This window comes from Coregonus lavaretus, assembly GCF_964263955.1.
Source record: "Coregonus lavaretus genome assembly, chromosome: 26".
Taxonomy (NCBI): Eukaryota; Metazoa; Chordata; class Actinopteri; order Salmoniformes; family Salmonidae; genus Coregonus; species Coregonus lavaretus.
In genome coordinates, this window is record NC_140013.1 from 11,675,434 (window position 1) to 11,698,468 (window position 23,035).

A 23,035-nucleotide genomic window follows, 5' to 3' on the forward strand; every position below is an offset into this window, starting at 1 on the left:
AGATTGAATCCTACTGCACCGCCTCTGACGCTTGTCGGATGTGGCAGAGCTTGCAAACTATTACGGACGACAAAGGGAAGCCCAGCCACGAGCTGCCCAGTGACACGAGCCTATCAGACGAGCTAAATTACTTCTATGCACGCTTCGAGTCAAGTAACACTGAAGCATGCATGAGAGCACCAGCTGTTCCGGACGACTGTGTGATCACGCTCTCCGTAGCCGATGTGAGTAAGACCTTTAAACAGGTCAACATTCACAAGACTGCAGGGCCAGGCGAATTACCAGGACGTGTACTCTGAGCATGCGCTGACCAACTGGCAAGTGTCTTCACTGACATTTTCAACCTGTCCCTGACCGAGTCTGTAATACCTACATGTTTCAAGTAGACCACCATAGTCCCTGTGCCCAAGAACACCAAGCTAACCTGCCTAAATGACTACCGATCCGTAGCACTTACGTATGTAGCCATGAAGTGCTTTGAATGGCTGGTCATGGCTCACATCAACACCATCATCCCAGAAACCCTAGACCCACTCCAATTTGCACACCGACCCCAACAGTTCCACTGTTGACATTGCACTCCACACTGCCCTTTCCCACCTGGACAAAAGGAACACCTACGTGAGAATGCTGTTCATTGACTACAGCTCAGCGTTCAACACCATAGTGCCCTTAAAGCTCATCACTAAGCTAAGGACCCTGGGACTAAACACCTCCCTCTGCAACTGGATCCTGGACTTCCTGATGGGCCGCCCCCAGGTGGTAAAGGTAGGCAACAACACATCCGCCACACTGATCCTGAAAATGATCGCCCCTCAGGGGTGTGTGCTTAGTCCCCTCCTATACTCCCTGTTCACCCACGACTGCAACACCATCATTAAGATTGCCGATGACACAACGGTGGTAGGCCTGATCACCGACAACAATGATACAGCCTATAGGGAGGAGGTCAGAAACCAATGTGAGCAAGACAAGGGAGATTATCGTGGACTACAGGAAAAGGATGGCAGAGCACGCCCCCATTCTCATCGACGGGGCTGTAGTGGAACAGGTCTAGAGTTTCAAGTTCCTTGGTGTTCACATCACCAACAAACTATCATGGTCCAAACACTCCAAGACAGTTGTGTAGAGGGCACGACAACGCCTTTTCCCCCTCAGGAGACTGAAAAGATTTGGCATGGGTCCTCAGATCCTCAAAAAGTTATACAGCTGCACCATCGAGAGCATCCTGACTGGTTGCATCACCGCATGGTATGGCAACTGCTCGGCATCCGACCGCAAGGCGCTAAGTAGTGCGTATGGCCCAGTACATCACTGGGGCCAAGGTTCTTGCCAACCAGGACCTCTATACCAGGCGGTGTCAGAGGACGGCCCTAAAAATTGCCAAAGACTCCAGCCACCCTAGTCATAGACTGTTCGCTTTGCTACCACACGGCAAGCGGTACCGGAGCGGCAAGTCTAGGTCCAAAGGGTTCCTTAACAGCTTCTACCACCAAGCCATAAGAATGCTGAACAGCTAATCAAATGGCTACCCGGACTATTTGCATTGATCCCCCCCCCCCCCCTTTTTTACGCTGCTACTACTCGCTGTTTATTATCTATGCATAGTCACTTTACCCCTACCTACATGTACATATTACCTCAATTACCTCGACTAACCTGTACCCTCGCACATTGACTCGATACCGGTACCCCCTGTGTATATAGCCTCGTTATTGTTATTCTATTGTGTTACTTTTTTCTACTTTAGTTTATTTAAGAAATATTTTCTTAACTCTTATTTTTCTTAAAACTGCATTGTTGGTTAAGGACTTGTAAGTAAGCATTTCACAGTAAGGTCTACACCTGTTGTATTCGGTGCATGTGACAAATACAATTTGATTTGATTTGATTTAACTATAAACAGTTGGACTGCAATAAACTAAATGAGTGTGGTCTCTCCAGTCCACATTAAGTGTTGGGCCACACTGACTTGACACACAAGAGGGGGAAAAAACTATGGAGGTAAAAAAAGAGGCTGGGAATGAAATCCAGTGTTCGATAACCGACTTAATAACTCTGTCAAGAGAATGTAACTAATTACCAACCTGTTGCACTGTGTGTCTCGCCTCTCAAGTCCACATCTGAATCCCCACTCTGTCTCCTCCTGATAAACGAATACCTCTTAATGTGTGATCATTCTCCTGGAAGGAGACCCCTGCCCCCTGGAGGCCCCTGGGGGCCTCTCAACAACCACCTCAGCTGGTCACTGAGCATCTGAGTGTGAGTCATTATCAGGCCTCTCGGCTACAGACGCTCTCCACAGACCTCTCCTCTCTCAGAGAGAAAGAGAGAGAGAGGGAGAGAGAGAGAGAGCAGGATAGACAGACAGACCAGTATTTAACATCTAGGCTCTGTGGTGGGCCAGCCTTGGAGGCGGTAGAGGACAGTCAGAGACAGACACACAGGCAGAGGGGTCTTGATTCTCAGCCTGTCCACGCTCCGCTCACAACACAGTTCCTCTCTGATTGGCGTCTGATTGATAGATCTCTGTTACAAGCCCACAAACCCATTGGAGATCCACTACTTCAGTTGGCTGGATATGTTGGAGATCTAGTCTTTAGTCTATGAGCCAGACAGCCTCTCTCTCCTACTAGGAGTATGAGTAGGGTTTGGGGGTTTTCCTGACCATATGACTGGAGTAGTAACTCTGGGCTAATGTTATACATAGACTATAACTAGGCCTGGCCCTACCAGCTGCTGTGAGCCTAGGGAAATGATATTTCTCCCTTCTACCTCCCACCCTAGTGTCTCAGTGAAGGAGGGTGAGATGGGATGCAGCATCCGTCCTGTGTACTATCATTGTGCCTCTGCACCCTCTGTATGTGACATCATGATGCCTTATTATGATGTCCTCTGTTGTGTTTGATGTGTTCCAGGAAGCAGGAACTGCTGACCATCTCCAACGTGCCCTTGGGAGATTGCCCCCCCTCGCCCCCCCGCACTGCACCGCCCACCATGAAGGTAGGACACGTACCACCTCATGCCCGTCTCACTCATCATACCATTTTCACACTACCGAGCCAAGTTGAACCGAGCCAAGCTGGCCTGGTTACCCATCCACCATAGTTGATGGAACCGTGCTGGATAGGACAGTGTGGAAAGTAAATCCCCAAGTGAGCATGGTATTGTTTGGCTCTGTGCAATAGTGAGAAAAACTGAAAATGGTGTCAGTGCACTGTCTGAACCTGGCCAATCAGAACACCTCTGAGAGGAACAATGGTAGCGCTACCATGGTAACAATGGTAGCGACTTACAATAAGTTCATCCAACAAAGGCCAGTGAAACAGCCTCATAGAACCATCAGTGCAAATTGAACCCTCATCAAAAAATATGTCTTGGTATTGCAATCATCACAGGAATAAGGTAGCTTAGTCAGTGGTGACAGAACACCACACTGACTGGGCCTGGGAGTAGACTCTAGATGCGTCCCAAATGGCACCCTATTCCCTATATAGTGCACTACTTTTGACCAGAGCCTGGTCAAAAGTAGTGCACTATAAAAGGAATAGTGTGTAGGACGCATAGTGAGTCAGCTCTATGAGGCCTGATGGGCTTAATTCACTATTCATAGAGGGTAACTCTTTAGAGGTCATTGTGGAGACTAGATTGAGGCAGAGGGAGGTGCCAGGTTCAATAGGATCTAACACTTGTCTTTCTGTGGACTATTTTAATGTAGGGCCTTTATTTATTTATTTATATATATACAGTATAGATACAGCTGCTGAAAAAATTAAGAGACCACTGCATAATTATCAGTTTCTCAGGTTTTACTATTTATAGGTATGTGTTTGGGTAAAAATAACATTTTTGTTTTATTCTATAAACTACTGACAACATTTCTCCCAAATTCCAAATAAAAATATTGTCATTTAGAGCATTTATTTGCAGAAAATGACAACTGGTCAAAATAACAAAAAAGATGCAGTGTTGTCAGACCTTGAATAATGCAAAGAAAATAAGTTCATGTTCATTTTTAAACAACACAATACTAATGTTTTCACTTAAGAAGAGTTCAGAAATCAATATTTGGTGGAATAACCCTGATTTTCAATCACAGCTTTCATGCGTCTTGGCATGCTCTCCACCAGTCTTTCACATTGATGTTGGATGACTTTATGCCACTCCTGGCGCAAAAATTCAAGCAGCTCGGCTTTGTTTGGTGGCTTGTGACCATCCATCTTCCTCTTGATCACATTCCAGAAGTTTTCGATGGGGTTCAGGTCTGGAGATTGGGCTGGCCATGACAGGGTCTTGATCTGGTAGTCCTCCATCCACACCTTGCTTGACCTGGCTGTGTGGCATGGCTTATTGTCCTGCTGGAAAAACCAATCCTCAGAGTTGGGGAACATTGTCAGAGCAAAAGGAAGCAAGTTTTCTTCCAGGATAACCTTGTACGTGGCTTGATTCATGCGTACTTCACAAAGACAAATCTGCCCGATTCCAGCCTTGCTGAAGCACCCCCAGATCATCACCGATCCTCCACCAAATTTCACAGTGAGTGCGAGACACTGTGGCTTGTAGGCCTCTCCAGGTCTCCATCTAACCAATAGATGACCAGGTGTTGGGCATAGCTGAAAATTGGACTCATCAGAGAAGATGACCTTACTCCAGTCCTCTACGGTCCAATCCTTATGGTCTTTTGCAAACCTCAGCCTGGCTCTTCTTTGCTTCTCATTGATGAAGGGCTTTTTTCTAGCTTTGCACAACTTCAGCCCTGCCCCTAGGAGCCTGTTTTGAACCGTCCTCGCCGTGCACTTCACCCCAGCTGCCGTTTGCCATTCTTTTTGTAGGTCACTTGATGTCATCCTACGGTTGTTGAGTGACATTCGAATGAGTTGGCGGTCATCCTGGTCAGTCGAGAGTCGTTTTCGCCCTCTGCCGGTCTGTAGCTTTGTTGTCCCCAATGTCTGCTGCTTGACCTTGTTCTTATGAACCGCCGTCTTTGAAATTTTAAGGATGGAAGCAACCTGATGCTCACTGTATCCCTCTGTCAGTAAAGCCAGAATTGAACCCTTCTTTTCCTCACTCAAAACGTTCCTTTTCAACTCTTTTGGCATGGTCAATAGTTATTTTTTGATTAATATTACTTTTGAGGTACTATTAGCACTGTTTTTGCCATCCAGCTGGTCATACATGTAGAGATGCTGATTAAAGAAACATTTGCAGTGGTCTCTTAATTTTTTTCACAGCTGTATATATATATATATATATATATATATATATATATATATATAGAGAGAGAGAGAGAGAGAGAGAGAGAGAGAGAGAGAGAGAGAGAGAGAGAGAGAGAGAGAGAGAGAGAGAGAGAGAGAGAGAGAGAGAGAGAGAGAGAGAGAGAGAGAGAGAGAGAGAGAGAGAGAGAGAGAGAGAGAGAGAGAGAGAGAGAGAGAGAGAGACACAGGGAGAGAGAGAGACACAGAGAGAAAGAGAGACACAGAGAGAAAGAGAGACACAGAGAGAAAGAGAGACAGAGAGAGAGAGAGACACAGATAAAGAGTGAGAGAGAGAGTATACTGTTAGACAACAACTACCTGAAGTGAAAAAGCTGAAGAATCTGTGCGCTCTCCAATTACAATAAAAGTGTTTTAAAATGTATTCTGCCCCGATAAGAGAAACAGACTGCGCTTAAAGGTAGATTGAATAAACGATAAAAGAGAAATAGATGGTTTTCTGTGAAGGATGCTGTGTAGTGTCACCTTGAAGCAGGCTGGCCCCTGTTATCTAGTCTGCAAGGAGAAGGACGAGAGATAAACAAGGAAGTGGGAGAGAAGAGGAACGAGGGAGTTAAGGAATAAAAAGTGTAGCATACAGAGGAATAGAAAGAGAGATATAAAGAAAGAGAGAAGAAGAGGATAGGGAATCACTATGGCACAGAGATGGGGAGCTCAATCATTATCTATACTATATCCTATAGTGTACATATAGTGCTATTATTATACATACTACCTCTTCTATTACTTATTCTTTTTTCTTTATTATTGCTTATTGTACTGTAATGTTGAGGGAGCTAGCACACAAGCATTTTGCTGCACCTTTTATACCTGCTGTAAACTGTGTACGTAACAAATACAATTTGATTAGATGTTATATTATTCATAATCAATCACTTGATCAGTTATTTACACAGTGTGATGATACTGACTGGGTATTTAAAGCAAAACTAAAGGCAATAAACAACTTCTCTGATAGAAAACAGCCTATATGGCATCGATGTTAGTCAGAAACATTTAATCTAGTTTCAAAATGGACTACAAAGTGTAAATAGGATAATTTTGTACATAAAGTCTAAACGGAGTTTTGTAAGTGAGTCATGACTTACTTGAGGGCTGGGTTTTGTTTTCGACAATGCTCACTTGCCCACTAACACAGGATACATGGCTGCGGTGATTGTGCTCTATCCAGTCCTACCGCAGAACACACATACAGTACAGTAAGACAGACCTGCCCATCAGAGCAGCGGATCTGACTTTGTTTACACAAGACAACACGTTGTGCATTTTTTTACTTGAGAAATAATGCACCAAACTCCTTAGCTGGATATATATAATATAATATAATTACACTATAAAAAAATTGAAAATCTTAGATTCATTCTGACTATTTTGGAGGAAGTAATACTGGCTTTGTTCACATGGTGTCTCGTGGGGGACAAACATCAGTACAGTGGGGGAAAAAAGTATTTAGTCAGCCACCAATTGTGCAAGTTCTCCCACTTAAAAAGATGAGAGAGGCCTGTAATTTTTATCATAGGTACACGTCAACTATGACAGACAAATTGAGAAAATAAATTCCAGAAAATCACATTGTAGGATTTTTAATGAATTTATTTGCAAATTATGGTGGAAAATAAGTATTTGGTCACCTACAAACAAGCAAGATTTCTGGCTCTCACAGACCTGTAACTTCTTCTTTAAGAGGCTCCTCTGTCCTCCACTCGTTACCTGTATTAATGGCACCTGTTTGAACTTGTTATCAGTATAAAAGACACCTGTCCACAACCTCAAACAGTCACACTCCAAACTCCACTATGGCCAAGACCAAAGAGCTGTCAAAGGACACCAGAAACAAAATTGTAGACCTGCTCCAGGCTGGGAAGACTGAATCTGCAATAGGTAAGCAGCTTGGTTTGAAGAAATCAACTGTGGGAGCAATTATTAGGAAATGGAAGACATACAAGACCACTGATAATCTCCCTCGATCTGGGGCTCCACCCGTGGGGTCAGAATGATCACAAGAACGGTGAGCAAAAATCCCAGAACCACACGGGGGGACCTAGTGAATGACCTGCAGAGAGCTGGGACCAAAGTAACAAAGCCTACCATCAGTAACACACTACGCCGCCAGGGACTCAAATCCTGCAGTGACAGACGTGTCCCCCTGCTTAAGCCAGTACATGTCCAGGGCCGTCTGAAGTTTGCTAGAGTGCATTTGGATGACCCAGAAGAGGATTGGGAGAATGTCATATGGTCAGATGAAACCAAAATAGAACTTTTTGGTAAAAACTCAACTTGTCGTGTTTGGAGGACAAAGAAAGAGCATTGAAGATGAAACGTGGCTGGGTCTTTCAGCATGACAATGATCCCAAACACACCGCCCAGGCAACGAAGGTGTGGCTTCGTAAGAAGCATTTCAAGGTCCTGGAGTGGCCTAGCCAGTCTCCAGATCTCAACCCCATAGAAAATCTTTGGAGGGAGTTGAAAGTCCGTGTTGCCCAGCGACAGCCCCAAAACATCACTGCTCTAGAGGAGATCTGCATGGAGGAATGGGCCAAAATACCAGCAACAGTGTGTGAAAACCTTGTGAAGACTTACAGAAAACGTTTGACCTGTGTCTTTGCCAACAAAGGGTATATACAGTGGGGAGAACAAGTATTTGATACACTGACGATTTTGCAGGTTTTCCTACTTACAAAGCATGTAGAGGTCTGTAATTTGTATCATAGGTACACTTCAACTGTGAGAGACGGAATCTAAAACAAAAATCCAGAAAATCACATTGTATGATTTTTAAGTAATTAATTTGCATTTTATTGCATGACATAAGTATTTGATCACCTACCAACCAGTAAGCATTCCGGCTCTCACAGACCTGTTCGTTTTTCTTTAAGAAGCCCTCCTGTTCTCCACTCATTACCTGTATTAACTGCACCTGTTTGAACTCATTACCTGTATAAAAGACACCTGTCCACACACTCAATCAAACAGACTCCAACCTCTCCACAATGGCCAAGACCAGAGAGCTGTGTAAGGACATCAGGGATAAAATTGTAGACCTGCACAAGGCTGGGATGGGCTACAGGACAATAGGCAAGAAGCTTGGTGTGAAGGCAACAACTTTTGGCGCAATTATAAGAAAATGGAAGAAGTTCAAGATGACGGTCAATCACCCTCGGTCTGGGGCTCCATGCAAGATCTCACCTCGTGGGGCATCAACGATCATGAGGAAGGTGAGGGATCAGCCCAGAACTACACGGCAGGACCTGGTCAATGACCTGAAGAGAGCTGGGACCACAGTCTCAAAGAAAACCATTAGTAACACACTACGCCGTCATGGATTCAATTCCTGCAGCGCACGCAAGGTCCCCCTGCTCAAGCCAGCGCATGTCCAGGCCCGTCTGAAGTTTGCCAATGACCATCTGGATGATCCAGAGGAGGAATGGGAGAAGGTCATGTGGTCTGATGAGACAAAAATAGAGCTTTTTGGTCTAAACTCCACTCGCCGTGTTTGGAGGAAGAAGAAGGATGAGAACAACCCCAAGAACACCATCCCAACCGTGAAGCATGGAGGTGGAAACATCATTCTTTGGGGATGCTTTTCTGCAAAGGGGACAGGACTACTGCACCGTGTTGAGGGGAGGATGGATGGGGCCATGTGTATCGCGAGATCTTGGCCAAAAACCTCCTTCCCTCAGTAAGAGCATTGAAGATGGGTCGTGGCTGTGTCTTCCAGCATGACAACGACCCGAAACACACAGCAAGGGCAACTAAGGAGTGGCTCCGTAAGAAGCATCTCAAGGTCCTGGAGTGGCCTAGCCAGTCTCCAGACCTGAACCCAATAGAAAATCTTTGGAGGGAGCTGAAAGTCCTTATTGCCCAGCGACAGCCCCGAAACCTGAAGGATCTGGAGAAGGTCTGTATGGAGGAGTGGGCCAAAATCCCTGCTGCAGTGTGTGCAAACCTGGTCAAGACCTACAGGGAACGTCTGATCTCTGTAATTGCAAACAAAGGTTTCTGTACCAAATATTAAGTTCTGCTTTTCTGATGTATCAAAAACTTATGTCATGCAATAAAATGCAAAGTAATTACTTAAAAATCATACAATGTGATTTTCTGGATTTTTGTTTTAGATTCTGTCTCTCACAGTTGAAGTGTACCTATGATAAAAATTACAGACCTCTACATGCTTTGTAAGTAGGAAAACCTGCAAAATCGGCAGTGTATCAAATACTTGTTCTCCCCACTGTAACAAAGTATTGAGAAACTTTTGTTATTGACCAAATACTTATTTTCCACCATAATTTGCAAATAAATTCATTAAAAATCCTACAATGTGATTTTCTGGAGAAAAAAAATCTCATTTTGTCTGTCATAGTTGACATGTACCTATGATGAAAATTACAGGCCTCTCTCATCTTTTTAAGTGGGAGAACTTGCACAATTGGTGGCTGACTAAATACTTTTTTTCCCCACTGTAGCTCCCACATCGAACCACACCCCCAAGACTGAAGTCTAGTTTTTCTTAATGAGCAACAGAGAAACACATGCGGAATCGGTGCGTTCAGACACTCTTTAAAGTTCCAGTATGTAGCTTTGTGGGCAACCCAACAAATTCCCATACAAATGTGAGTTATAGATCTGTCATTCTCATTGAAAGTCAATATGACAAGCAGTGGATCTATTCTATGCGCACTATTTCTATGCTTACCAATGCAATGACATCATCTGGTTGTAATGACATAATTTGCACCCAATTCTGCCCGCTGGGTTGTGCTACTCACTGGTAGTAGCTGGTGTGGCATAGCATGTTTGTTGTTGTTCCAGACGTCTCTAGTAGTATAGTGAAGCTGCTGATCCTCCTGGGTACCTACAGGCCTGCCAGGCTGACACCTTTCTGATAGAGTTCTTCTGTGTGTGTGTGTGTGTGTGTGTGTGTGTGTGTGTGTGTGTGTGTGTGTGTGTGTGTGTGTGTGTGTGTGTGTGTGTGTGTGTGTGTCTGTGTGTGTGTGTGTGCGTGCGCGTGCACGTGCGTGTGTGTGTGTGTGTGTAAGGAACCACTCCCGAGTCTCAAGCCTTCCTCATTCTAAGACAAAAGAAAGTGTGTAAGTAGCCTATTGAAATTGTTCCATAGTTCCTTGTCCTGAACCAGAGGCAGGGATTAAAATGATAAGGGTGAATGAGGATGACAGTAAATGTCTGTGGACACACAGGCAGGACCTGTTACACTTAGTCAGTGTACAACAAAACTTGACTTTCCTGTTTGTAGCTTTGAATGAAATAAGAGAAAGCTGAACATAGCAGAGAGCACTAATTTCTCACATTCTCCATGGAGAAAGTGAAGGGCGAGGGAGATTTTGTTTGAAGAAAGGGTTGTTTCAAGCAGATATAAATGAAATGAAGGAGGTGAAGACCATGTCATGAAAGAAGAAGAAGAAGAGAGAGAAAACTGTTTTTGTTGAATAAACTGTGGAAATCTTTTTCTAGTCCGACTGAGGAGCCAGAGGAGGTACGTGTATATTGCAGTGTTGTGTTGTGCTAAAGGAGGACTTGATGACAGCACACTCTAATACTGTGTGACTGCTTCATTTGTAAAGAGGTGACAACTGGTACATTTGGTTGAGAGAAACATCTGCGCAGGCAAAAACTAAGTGTGATTGAAAGAGGGTTTGCAATGGGGAAAGGTATGCTTGTGTCTATGCTGCTGACGGTAAAAGACTAGGGACACAGGCACGCGCGCATGCACACACACTGCACTGTTGGAGCTAGAAACACAAACATTTCGCTGCATCTGTGATAATATCTGCAAATCTGTGTACACAACCAATAACACATGATTGGATTTGACACACACACACACGGTCTGAGAACCCCTGCTGCCTCTCTGGAGCTCTGTGGTTCTGGTTCTATCTCCACCCAGGCTAGCGGAATGCTAACAGAATGCTAACAATGACTTAGGTACTGTTCTTAGCTCTTATCAGGGATCATTAGGAAGAGCTCCCAGACTTTATCGTACATTATGGCTTACTGTCTGTCCTGCTAATTCCAAAAGTTTAGTAGTTGAGTTACGCATTGCCTCTGCAGAAGGTTTAGTAATGCAGATATTTCTTATATGCGATAAGAGTTGCATTACCACCAGATAATAAGACCTAGTTTGACAGGTTTTACTTTCAAGTGTATTCAATGGTATGTCAATGGCGCATTTCCAAGCAGGATTTACCCCAGTGTTTTACCCAAAAGGCTTAGACTTTTCTGTTTCCATCTACGCGAGCCCGAACCCGTGTCTCACTGGGCCATGGCTCTGGTGGACCTGCTCTCACTTGGGGCCAAAGCTAGGTCACTGGTACTTTTCAGTTAGCATTTACATAACAAAGGCTAACTGTGGACTTTAACACCTTCTCACAAAGCAACTGTTTTGATTATGCAGAGGTTGCTGATTCTGCTCTTCACAAGTCCTCACTGTCAGCCCTAGCTATGAAAACACAATTTCCCCAGTTTAACATAAGGGTGTACAGTGCCTTGCAAAAGTATTCATCCCCCTTGGCGTTTTTCCTATTTTGTTGCATTACAACCTGTAATTTAAATTGATTTTTATTTGGATTTCATGTAATGGACATACACAAACTAGTCCAAATTGGTGAAGTGAAATGAAAAAAATAACTTGTTTAAAAAAATTCAAATAAATACATTACTGAAAAGTGGTGGCACAACCAATTACCTTCAGAAGTCACATAATTTGTTAAATAAAGTCCACCTGTGTGCAATGATGTCACATGATCTCAGTATATATACACCTGTTCTGAAAGAACCCAGAGTCTGCAACACCACCAAGCAAGGGGCACCACCAAGCAAGCGGTACCTGATCACCGACAACGATGAGACAGCCTATAGGGAGGAGGTCAGAGATCTGGCCGTGTGGTGCCAGGACAACAACCTCTCCCTCAACGTGACCAAGACAAAGGAGATGATTGTGGACTACAGGAAAAAAAAGAGGACTGAGCACGCCCCCATTCTCATCGACGGGGCTGTAGTGGAACAGGTTGAGAGCTTCAAGTTCCTTGGTGTCCACATCACCAACGAACTATCATGGTCCAAACACACCAAGACAGTCGTGAAGAGGGCACGACAAAGCCTATTCCCCCTCAGGAGACTAAAAAGATTTGGCATGGGTCCTCAGATCCTCAAAAAATTCTACAGCTGCACCATCGAGAGCATCCTGACTGGTTGCATCACCGCCTGGTATGGCAACTGCTTGGCCTCTGACCGCAAGGCACTACAGAGGGTAGTGCGTACGGCCCAGTACATCACTGGGGCAAAGCTCCCTGCCATCCAGGACCTCTATACCAGGCGGTGTCAGAGGAAGGCCCTCAAAATTGTCAAAGACTCCAGTCACCCTAGTCATAGACTGTTCTCTCTGCTACCGCACGGCAAGCGGTACCGGAGTGCCAAGTCTAGGTCCAAAAGACTTCTCAACAGCTTCTACCCCCAAGCCATAAGACTCCTGAACAGCTAATCATGGCTACCCGGACTATTTGCACTGCCCCCCCACCCCATCCTTTTTACGCTGCTGCTACTCTGTTAAGTATTTATGCATAGTCACTTTAACTCTACCCACATGTACATATTACCTCAACTAGCCGGTGCCCCCGCACATTGACTATGCAACGGGACCCCCCTGTATATATAGCCTCCCTACTGTCACTTTATTCTATTGTATATATAGCCTCCCTACTGTCACTTTATTTTTTACTTCTGCTCTTTTTTTCTCAACACTTTTTTGTTGTTGTTTTATTCTTACTTTTTTGTTTAAAATAAATGCACTGTTGGTTAAGGGCTGTAAGTAAGCATTTCACTGTAATGTCTGCACCTGTTGTATTCGGCGCATGTGACCAATAAAATTTGATTTGATTTGATTTGAAGACCAAGGAGCTCTCCAAACAGGTCAGGGACAAAGTTGTGGAGAAGTACAGATCAGGGTTGGGTTATAAAAAAATATCAGAAACTTTGAACATCCCACAGAGCACCATTAAATCCATTATTTAAAAAATTGAAAGAATATGGCACCACAACAAACCTGCCAAGAGAGGGCCGCCTACCAAAACTCACGGACCAGGCAAGGAGGGCATTAATCAGAGAGGCATCAAAGAGATCAAAGATAACCCTGAAGGAGCTGCAAAGCTCCACAGCGGAGATTGGAGTATATGTCCATTGGACCACTTTAAGCCATACAATCCACAGAGCTGTGCTTTATGGAAGAGTGTCCAGAAAAAAGCCTTTGCTTAAAGAATAAAATAAGCAAACACGTTTGGTGTTCACCAAAAGGCATGTGGGAGACTCCCCAAACATATGGAAAAAGGTACTCTGGTCAGATGAGACTAAAATTGAGCTTTTTAGCCATCAAGGAAAACACTATGTCTGGCGCAAACCCAACACCTCTCATCACCTCGAGGACACCATCCCCACAGTGAAGCATGGTGGTGGCAGCATGTGGGGATGTTTGTCATCGGCAGGGACTGGGAAACTGGTCAGAATTGAAGGAATGATGGATGGCGCTAAATACAGGCAAATTCTTGAGGGAAACCTGTTTCAGTCTTCCAGAGATTTGAGACTGGGACGACGGTTCACCTTCCAGCAGGACAATGACCCTAAGCATACTGCTAAAGCAACACGGGTGGTTTAAGGGGAAACATTGAAATGTCTTGGAATGGCCTAGTCAAAGCCCAGACCTCAATCCAATTGAGAATCTGTGGTATGACTTAAAGATTGCTGTACACCAGCAGAACCCATCCAACTTGAAGGAGCTAAAGCAGTTTTGCCTTGAAGAATGGGCAAAGATCCCAGTGGCTAGATGTGCCAAGCTTATAGAGACATACCCCAAGAGACTTGCAGCTGTAATTGCTGCAAAAGGTGGCTCTACAAAGTATTGACTTTGGGGGGGGTGAATAGTTTTGCACGCTCAAGTTTTCTGTTTTTTTGTCTTATTTCTTGTTTGTTTAAAAAAATAAAATATTTTGCATCTTCAAAGTGGTAGGCATGTTGTATAAATCAAATGATACTAACCCCCCAAAAAATCAATTTTAATTCCAGGCTGTAAGGCAACAAAATAGGAAAAATGCCAAGGTGGGTAAATACTTTCACAAGCCACTGTATATAATACACTAGTGGAACACTGGTGTTACAGTCAAAAAACAGCACTAGTGCTGTGTCCTCTGGGTGAATATTGGTTACGTTTTGTGCGCTTGGAGACCGTGGTGTTTGAATCCTCCCAATGACAGTCCTTCCCTCTAATCTTGGTGTGGACAGCGCCGGGCGCAGCAGGTTGCCCCGGGAGATAAGAGTTGTTGCTGAGCTCTGCTGAGTCTCTGTGGAAGGCCAGGCAGTAAAGGGCAGAGAGAGAGAAAGAGAGAGAGGGAGCGAGACAGAGGGGAAGATACATATATATATATATATATATATATATATATATATATATAGAGAGAGAGAGAGAGAGAGAGAGAGAGAGAGAGAGAGAGAGAGAGAGAGAGAGAGAGAGAGAGAGAGAGAGAGAGAGAGAGAGAGAGAGAGAGAGAGAGAGAGAGAGAGAGAGAGAGAGAGAGAGAGAGAGAAGGATAGATAGACAGACATATTGGTATTTAACATCTAGGCTCTGTGGTGGGCCAGCCTTGGAGGCAGTAGAGGACAGACAGACCGATCTCTTACACCTTGGTTCTCAGCCTGTCCACGCTCCGCTCACGAGACGGTTCCTCTCTGATTGGCGTCTGATTCATAGATCTCTGTCTGGCCCCTAGGAGGCCCCCCACGGGCCCCAGTGGCCCTCAGCAGTTCTCTCACCTCAGACGGGGGACGACGATGAATCACCAAGGTTACAGTGCCCATCTGTAGGTCTGTGTGAGCCTGGCTCTCTGTGTTGACTCTGTGGGACTAGCTGTGTGGGTTTAGGACTCTGTGGCAGGTTAATGTATAACTAAAGGATAACTCCCACTGCACTGACAGCTGTGGGATTAGCATGTTCACCTGAGCTCAGGTGGATTGGATATCCCGGTGCTAAAGTAAAAATATGTTTTTACTGCTGTGAAATGGATCATTTCCCTGGTTTTCCTGGTTTACAGAGTACCAGGTTGTATATCTAAAGGTAAGACATGGGTTTTCCAGGTCTTGGTGTGTTTAGTGGTATTGCTGGTGGTGTTCGACTATGATATAACATGTTGCTGTAATGCCGTGGGTTTAATGGCTGTGTTGATAAGGGGAAATCAGTACCTGTGTAGATAGGAAGCAGTAATGTCAGTGTGACTCATTGAAGCTCACACCTTTCAAAGCATTTGTGTTTAGCTTTGTCATTAGTGTCTGCATAAAATATTACATAAAAAGTACATTTAAATGCCATTAGGCTCACTGTATGTAAAGGGTCTACTTAACATAGGTTCTACTTAATAATTTTTTGGGGGAAGGAAATCTATTTCACTCATATTGTAATTAATAGTAGGTCATATTTCCTAGAAATCTTGGACAGCTACTTTAAGTATAATGGGATCATGTGTTAATGACAACTTTACTTCCTGATCTCCACTCTCATTGAGCTCAGAGTGGTCCCTATATTGACATTAGTTAATTGAATTGTTTGATGGTTATTACAATAATAATAATGCACTACATTTATTACCAATATTTAGTTGTCTGTACTTTCATTCTTTACATTTATTCCATCATCCTGTCAGTAAGATTTTGACCCAGAACTTCAGTATAGTTTCATAGAAAGCATATGTGTGTGCCAGGAGCACAACAACAGCCCATTCTTTTTCTTGAGTGACTGTTTTGAGGAAGTGGAGTAGGCTTGCTTATCTGTGTTTGTATAATATACTGTACATATGGGTGTGAGAGGGTGTAGGACAGTCCTTCCTTATCTGCTCTGACTCAGCTCAATGAGCCCTTATTGAGAACCAGTGTGGAAATGCTGCTAGCTGGAGATGATCGTGGTGTGATAATTGTAGATACTGGGTTTGAGAAGTTTCAGGTCACGTTCAAGGCTACATTGCAGACTGCCCAGTCAGGCATCAGATTGCTATTTCACATGATGTGGTTAGCTCGTGTACATCTCAATGTAGTCAGCCTGGAACGCAGCCTTAGTGACCAGACCTCTCTCCATTTCCATAGAAATACCCAGAAACCCCTTGGTCACACATAAACCATCTCACACTGGTGTGATGCTTTGTGGACATCACAAATCCATACCTCAACCTATAGCAAATTAACCCTAATTGAAAATATCCGCCATTAATTAATTTAGTGCTTATTTGGGGAATAAAGTGCACTCCACTTATAGTGATCACATTGGTCCAGGTTAACTTGATACACTCTAACCGCATTCACTATAACTGTATGACATTGTGGTAAAATAATCACCTCTGTTTGTTTCAGTCTGCCGAGTTCTTCGACATGCTGGAAAGGATGCAGGTAAGACTCCTCCCTCTTCTCTCTTCTTCCTCTTCTCTCTCCTCCCTCTTCCTCTTCCTTCTCTCCTTCCTTCTCTTCTCGCTAAGTTCCACACTGCTGCTGGCATGGACAGGGTGGTGAAAGCACGACACGTTCATCACTTCCTGAGATTTAAATCAAGAGTCCTCCCTAGCGAGCAGAAGGGTCCGTTATTAAGCCACGGGAGTTTGGAGGGGGAACACGGGCCGCCCTTAATTTGACGAGCCGAGGCGACCGGGTCCAATCTCTGGTCCTGATTGAGTAATGGGCCGAACCGGACAGAGTTAACGAGCTCCCTCTAAAAACCCATTGATTCCTCTGTCCTGTTGTGCTGCACTGTGTCTGTGGGGTTCTGGGATCTTCTGTGGGAATGGAGTTTTAGGCAGGAAGAGGGTGGGTGGTGGTGGCAGCTCTGTCATGCCCATTTGGGGACAGCAGGGGAGCTTTTGAAAGCGAGAGAGTGAGCGAAGGAGGACAGGAAATTGATAGCGCCTGTTAACAAGTGCACGAGGAGGCCTGCTGCCACCTCTGAGCCAGTCCTTACCAGCCCCCTCTCTGTCCCCACAATCCCTCACAGAGCACAGCGCCACATCGACCCGCACTACTAACTAGACTAGAGCAGTCGATGGCAGAACAGTTGAAAGGCCTCTATCTGGAATGGTTGATCACAAAGCCCGTCTCCGAGGGATCGAAGATGGATGCATTAAGATGGACCCCTAGCTTTGATCTAACCCAGCGGTGTTGACAAGTAGTCCCCCACTGAGCTACAGCTGTTCCCCCATCCCCTCCACTTTCTGTCTGTCTGTCTGAGCTAGCCTGATCCGTGATCTGATTGTGCTGTATTGCCAACTCCTATGGTCATTGTCAATACAGCACAACAGATCTGGGACCATGCTATGTCAGAGCCACTCTGCTGAACCGGAGGCAAGCATCACTGGAGGATGAGGACCATTCAAACGCATGCAGAGAGTGCATAGATAGATAGCTAGACCAGTCTGTGCGTTGGCCACTGAAATCAATAATGGGAAGTAGGGATACGGATGCGGTTTAAGTCTGGTAAATGACTTGAGAGGTTCTGTGAGTGTGGTAGGTCTTAAGGGTCTTTCCACAAACAGAGTACAATATACAGAGTAGTGTGTTTGTCTACCAATGAAATCAGTAATGAAACTTAGGGATAAGGATGATTGAGATATGATTAAGTCTGGTAAAAGACTTGAGCGAATCTGTGTGTGTGGTAAGTATTCAGGCTTCAGAGCCTTCCCACATGCACAGAAGTCTTTCACCACAGGTCTTTCCAGTAGATTGGTAATTGTGCAATTCAGGATGTGTCACCTAGAGTCATGTTGACTTGGCTCTGCATATATTATGCAAACACTTCTAATTACCAAGCACATTTTTTCCCTGGTTTCCACCAATCAGATGTTTACCCAGAGAATGTACAGTACTGTATGTACGGACAGTAACTGATTTGGGAGTTGTGTAAGTCAGGAATGATATTTCTTACCCTTGTTACCCTCCGTCCACATGCGTGACCCTAACCAGGTCCCTAAATCTGAGGAGACGAAGCCTCACTCGCAGAGAAGCAAGGTCTGAGAAACACACACACACACACACACACACACACACACACACACATCCGTGTCTGTGGACCTCACCACTGGGCATGCTTCTCTGTCATGATGCATTGACCTTGCCTCTGTGTCCATTCCTTTATTAATTTATTAATGTATTCCTTTATTTATTTTTTTTCATCCCTTCTTTATTTGATTGTGATGGTGGTCATCCTCCGTGTTAACCCTGTCAGCCCCTGGAGTAGTTTCACCACTCTCTAAATTACTTCTAACACTCTCCTAAGGTCCCCTCAACCAGGAAAAACGTAGGCTAACTTAAAATAACAAAGAGCTGTGCTTAATGAATGCTATTCCCCTCAATCTCCTGGGACTATATACAGTGTAAAAACAAAGGCATAGAGATCGATTGGAGTCGATGGTGAACATCCAGGGATAGACTGGCCATAGGGCAATTCTGGCAAATGCCAGATGGACTGGTCCATCTTTAATCCATCTGTCTAAATTGCCTCAAGTTAATAAAAATGGGCTGGTGTGTGGGGCCTTGAGGAAAAAAATGGGGTGGTGTGTTAGAAATGCCAAGGGCCTATTTCTAGTCCCAGTCCGTCTCCGTGGATAGATGGCAGCATTCGCGCAAAACTGAAAGCGCGAACCACCGCATTTAACCATGACAAGGTGACTGGGAATATGGCAGAATACAAACAGTGTAGCTACACACTCCGAAGGGCAATTAAACTGGCAAAACATCAGTATAGAGACAAAGTGGAGTCACAATTCAACGGCTCAGACACGAGACGTCTGTGGCAGGGTCTACAGACAATCACGGACTACAAAAGGAAAACCAGCCACCACCGACCTCTCGCTTCCGGACAGGCTAAACACCTTCTTCGCCCGCTTTGTGGATAACACAGTGCCACCGACGCAGCCCACTACCAAGGACTGTGGGCTCACCTTCTCCGTGGCCGACGTGAGTAAGACATTTAAGCATGTTAACTCCCGCAAGGCTGCCGGCCCAGACGGCATCCTTAGCCGCGTCCTCAGAGCATACACAGACCAGTTGGTGTGTTTACGGACATATTCAATCTCTGCCTATCCCAGTCTGCTGTCCCCACATGCTTCAAGATGGCCTCCATTGTTCCTGTACCCAAGAAAGCAAAGGTAACTGAACTAAATGACTATCGCCCCGTAGCACTCACCTTTGTCATCATGAAGTGCTTTAAGAGACTAGTCAAGGATCATATCACCTCTACCTTACATGTCACCCTAGACCCACTTCAATTTGCTTACCGCCCCAATAGGTCCACAGACGATGCAATCACCATCACACTGCACACTGCCCTATCCCATCTGGACAAGAGGAATACCTATGTAAGAATGCTGTTCATTGACTGTAGCTCAGCATTCAACACCATAGTACCCTCCAAGCTCATCATTAAGCTCGAGGCCCTGTGCAACTGGATCCTGGACTTCCAGACGGGCCGCCCCCAGGTGGTGAAGGTAGGAAACAACATCTCCACTTCGCTGATCCTCAACACTGGGGCCCCACAAGGGTGCGTGCTCAGCCCCCTCCTGTACTGCCTGTTCACCCATGACTGCGTGGCCAAGCATGCCTCCAACTCAATCATCAAGTTTGCAAATGACACAACAGTAGTAGGCTTGATTGCCAACAATGACGAGACCGCCTACAGGGAAGAGGTGAGGACTGGGAGTGTGGTGCCAGGAAAATAACCTCTCACTCAATGTCAACAAAACAAAGGAGATGATCGTGGACTTCAGGAAACAGCAGAGGGTGCACCCCCCTATCCACATCGACGGGACCGCAGTGGAGAAGGTGGAAAGCTTCAAGTTCCTTGGTTCCTACAGATGCACAATTGAGAGCATCCTGTCGGGCTGTATCACCGCCTGGTACGGCAACTGCACCGCCCGCAACCGCAGGGCTCTCCAGAGGGTGGTGCGGTCTGCTGAATGCATTACCTGGGGGCAAACTACCCGCCCTCCAGGACACCTACAGCACCCGATGTCACAGGAAGGCCAAAAAGATCATCAAGGACATCAACCACCTGAGCCACTGCCTGTTCACCCCACTATCATCCAGAAGGCGAGGTCAGTACAGGTGCATCAAAGCTGGGACAGAGAGAATGAAAAACAGCTTCTATCTCAAGGCCATCAGACTGTTAAATAGCCATCACTAGCACATTAGAGGCTGCTGCTGCCTATTGAAATCACTGGCCACTTTAAGAAATGGAACACTTGTCACTTGAGTAATGCAAGATATGTAAACATTATTAATCTCATATGTATATACTGTATTCTATAATATTCTACTGTATCTTAGTCCATGCCGCTCTGTCATTGCTTGTCCATATACAGCTCTGGAAAAAATTAAGAGACCACTGCAATCAGCACTGCAATAGATCAAAACACAATTTTTCTTCAATCAGCATCTCTACATGTATGACAGCCATTCCATTCCAGTGTCTGTTGAATTCCAACACAGGCACACCTCATTCTACTGAATTAGGTACTGATTAGGTGATCACCTGAACCAAATCTTATTTAACAAGGAAAAGTATAAAAACCACTGCTATGGTCATCACTATCCTCTTGCAATAGGACCAGCTGGATGGCAAAAACAGTGCTAATAGTACCTCAAAAGTAATATTAATAAAAAAATAACTATTGACCATGCCAAAAGAGTTGAAAAGGAATGTTTTGAGTGAGGAAAAGAAGGGTTCAATTCTGGCTTTACTGGCAGAGGGATACAGTGAGCGTCAAAGACGGCGGTTCATAAGAACAAGGTCAAGCAGCAGACATTGGGGACAACAAAGCTACAGACCGACAGAGGGCGAAAACGACTCTCTACTGACCGGGATGACCGCCAACTCATTCGAATGTCACTCAACAACCGTAGGATGACATCAAGTGACCGACAAAAAGAATGGCAAATGGCAGCTGGAGTGAAGTGCACGGCGAGGGCGGTTCGAAACAGGCTCTAGGGGCAGGGCTGAAGTCGTGCAAAGCTAGAAAAAAGCCCTTCATCAATGAGAAGCAAAGAAGAGCCAGGCTGAGGTTTGCAAAAGACCATAAGGATTGGACCGTAGAGGACTGGAGTAAGGTCATCTTCTCTGATGAGTCCAATTTTCAGCTTTGCCCAACACCTGGTCGTCTAATGGTTAGAAGGAGACCTGGAGAGGCCTACAAGCCACAGTGTCTCGCACCCACTGTGAAATTTGGTGGAGGATCGGTGATGATCTGGGGGTGCTTCAGCAAGGCTGGAATCGGTCAGATTTTGTCTTTGTGAAGGACGCATGAATCAAGCCACGTACAAGGTTGTCCTGGAAGAAAACTTGCTTCCTTTTGCTCTGACATTGTTCCCCAACTCTGAGGATTGGTTTTTCCAGCAGGACAATGCGCCATGCCACATAGCCAGGTCAATCAAGGTGTGGATGGAGGACCACCAGATCAAGACACTGTCATGGCCAGTCCAATATCCAGACCTGAACCCCATTGAAAACTTCTGGAATGTGATCAAGAGGAAGATGGATGGTCACATGCCATCAAACAAAGCCGAGCTGCTTGAATTTTTGCGCCAGGAGTGGCATAAAGTCACCCAACATCAATGTGAAAGACTGGTGGAGAGCATGCCAAGACGCATGAAAGCTGTGATTGAAAATCAGGGTTATTCCACCAAATACTGATTTCTGAACTCTTCCTAAGTGAAAACATTAGTATTGTGTTGTTTAAAAATGAACATTAACTTATTTTCTTTGCATTATTCGAGGTCTGACAACACTGCATTTTTTTTTGTTATTTTGACCAGTTGTCATTTTCTGCAAATACATGCTCTAAATGACAATATTTTTATTTTGAATTTGGGAGAAATGTTGTCAATAGTTTATAGAATAAAACAAAAATGTTAATTTCACCCAAACACATACCTATAAATAGTAAAACCAGAGAAACGTATATTTTTGCAGTGGTCTCTTAATTTTTTCCAGAGCTGTATGTATATATTCTTTATTCCATTCCTTACTTAGATTTGTGTGTATTGGGTATATGTTGTGAAATTGTTAGATATTACTTGTTAGATATTACTGCACTGTCGGAGCTAGAAGCACAAGCATTTCGCTACACCCGCAATAACATCTGCTAAACACATGTATGTGAAAAATACAATTTGATTTGATTTGATTTGAACGTCACATCACAGCAAGTTTAGAAGTCATACACTAGCCGACTGCTAACCAGCCACAGTGACTTAATTATGAACCCAGGGGCTCACAGAGTCAGTACTGAGACTATCTCGTATCCCTGACAGTGTCAGAAGGTGGAGACTCCTCCATCAATGTTTACCTGTTTGATGACTGTGCTGTTTCATTGTGTTGCATCACTCATTGGACCATCAGTTGCTTCTGTAGAATAAGTTACTGTATATATGTTCACCCTGTGTTTCTGTGTTCAAGCTTGCTATAGTGACTGACTGCCCCAGTTGACCTCATTGTAATGTAGTTCAAGGCCCTGTTTGAATACTTTACAAACGCACCCTGCCTTTCTCCCTTCCTTGAAGCAATCACTGATCTTACACAAATTGATAGGTGTAAGTAATAGTTCTATTACATCTCTTCCACCTACCCAGCCTTGTCAGATCAGGGATTTATTTAAGGAAGGGAGGAAGGAAAGAGGCATTCTCTTAAGTATTTGAACAGGGCTCTAGTCATTCCAGCCTGTAATGTTAATGATCTG

At 44.7% G+C, this 23,035-nt stretch overlaps 1 protein-coding gene across 5 annotated transcripts in view; it reads left to right on the plus strand.

Moving 5' to 3' along the window:
- Window positions 1-23,035, plus strand: part of LOC311101712 (rap1 GTPase-activating protein 2-like) — a 90,224-nt gene that overhangs the window by 51,521 nt on the left and 15,668 nt on the right. For 4 of the 5 annotated variants that reach the window (XM_084142873.1, XM_084142871.1, XM_084142874.1 and 1 more), the window contains 2 exons: window positions 2,919-3,003; window positions 16,671-16,706. In XM_084142873.1, the coding sequence (XP_083998999.1) occupies window positions 2,919-3,003; window positions 16,671-16,706 (121 nt within the window). Of the gene's footprint in view, window positions 1-2,918; window positions 3,004-10,490; window positions 10,765-16,670; window positions 16,707-23,035 lie in introns of those variants that run through there. The other variant, XM_084142875.1, reaches the window with a different exon arrangement.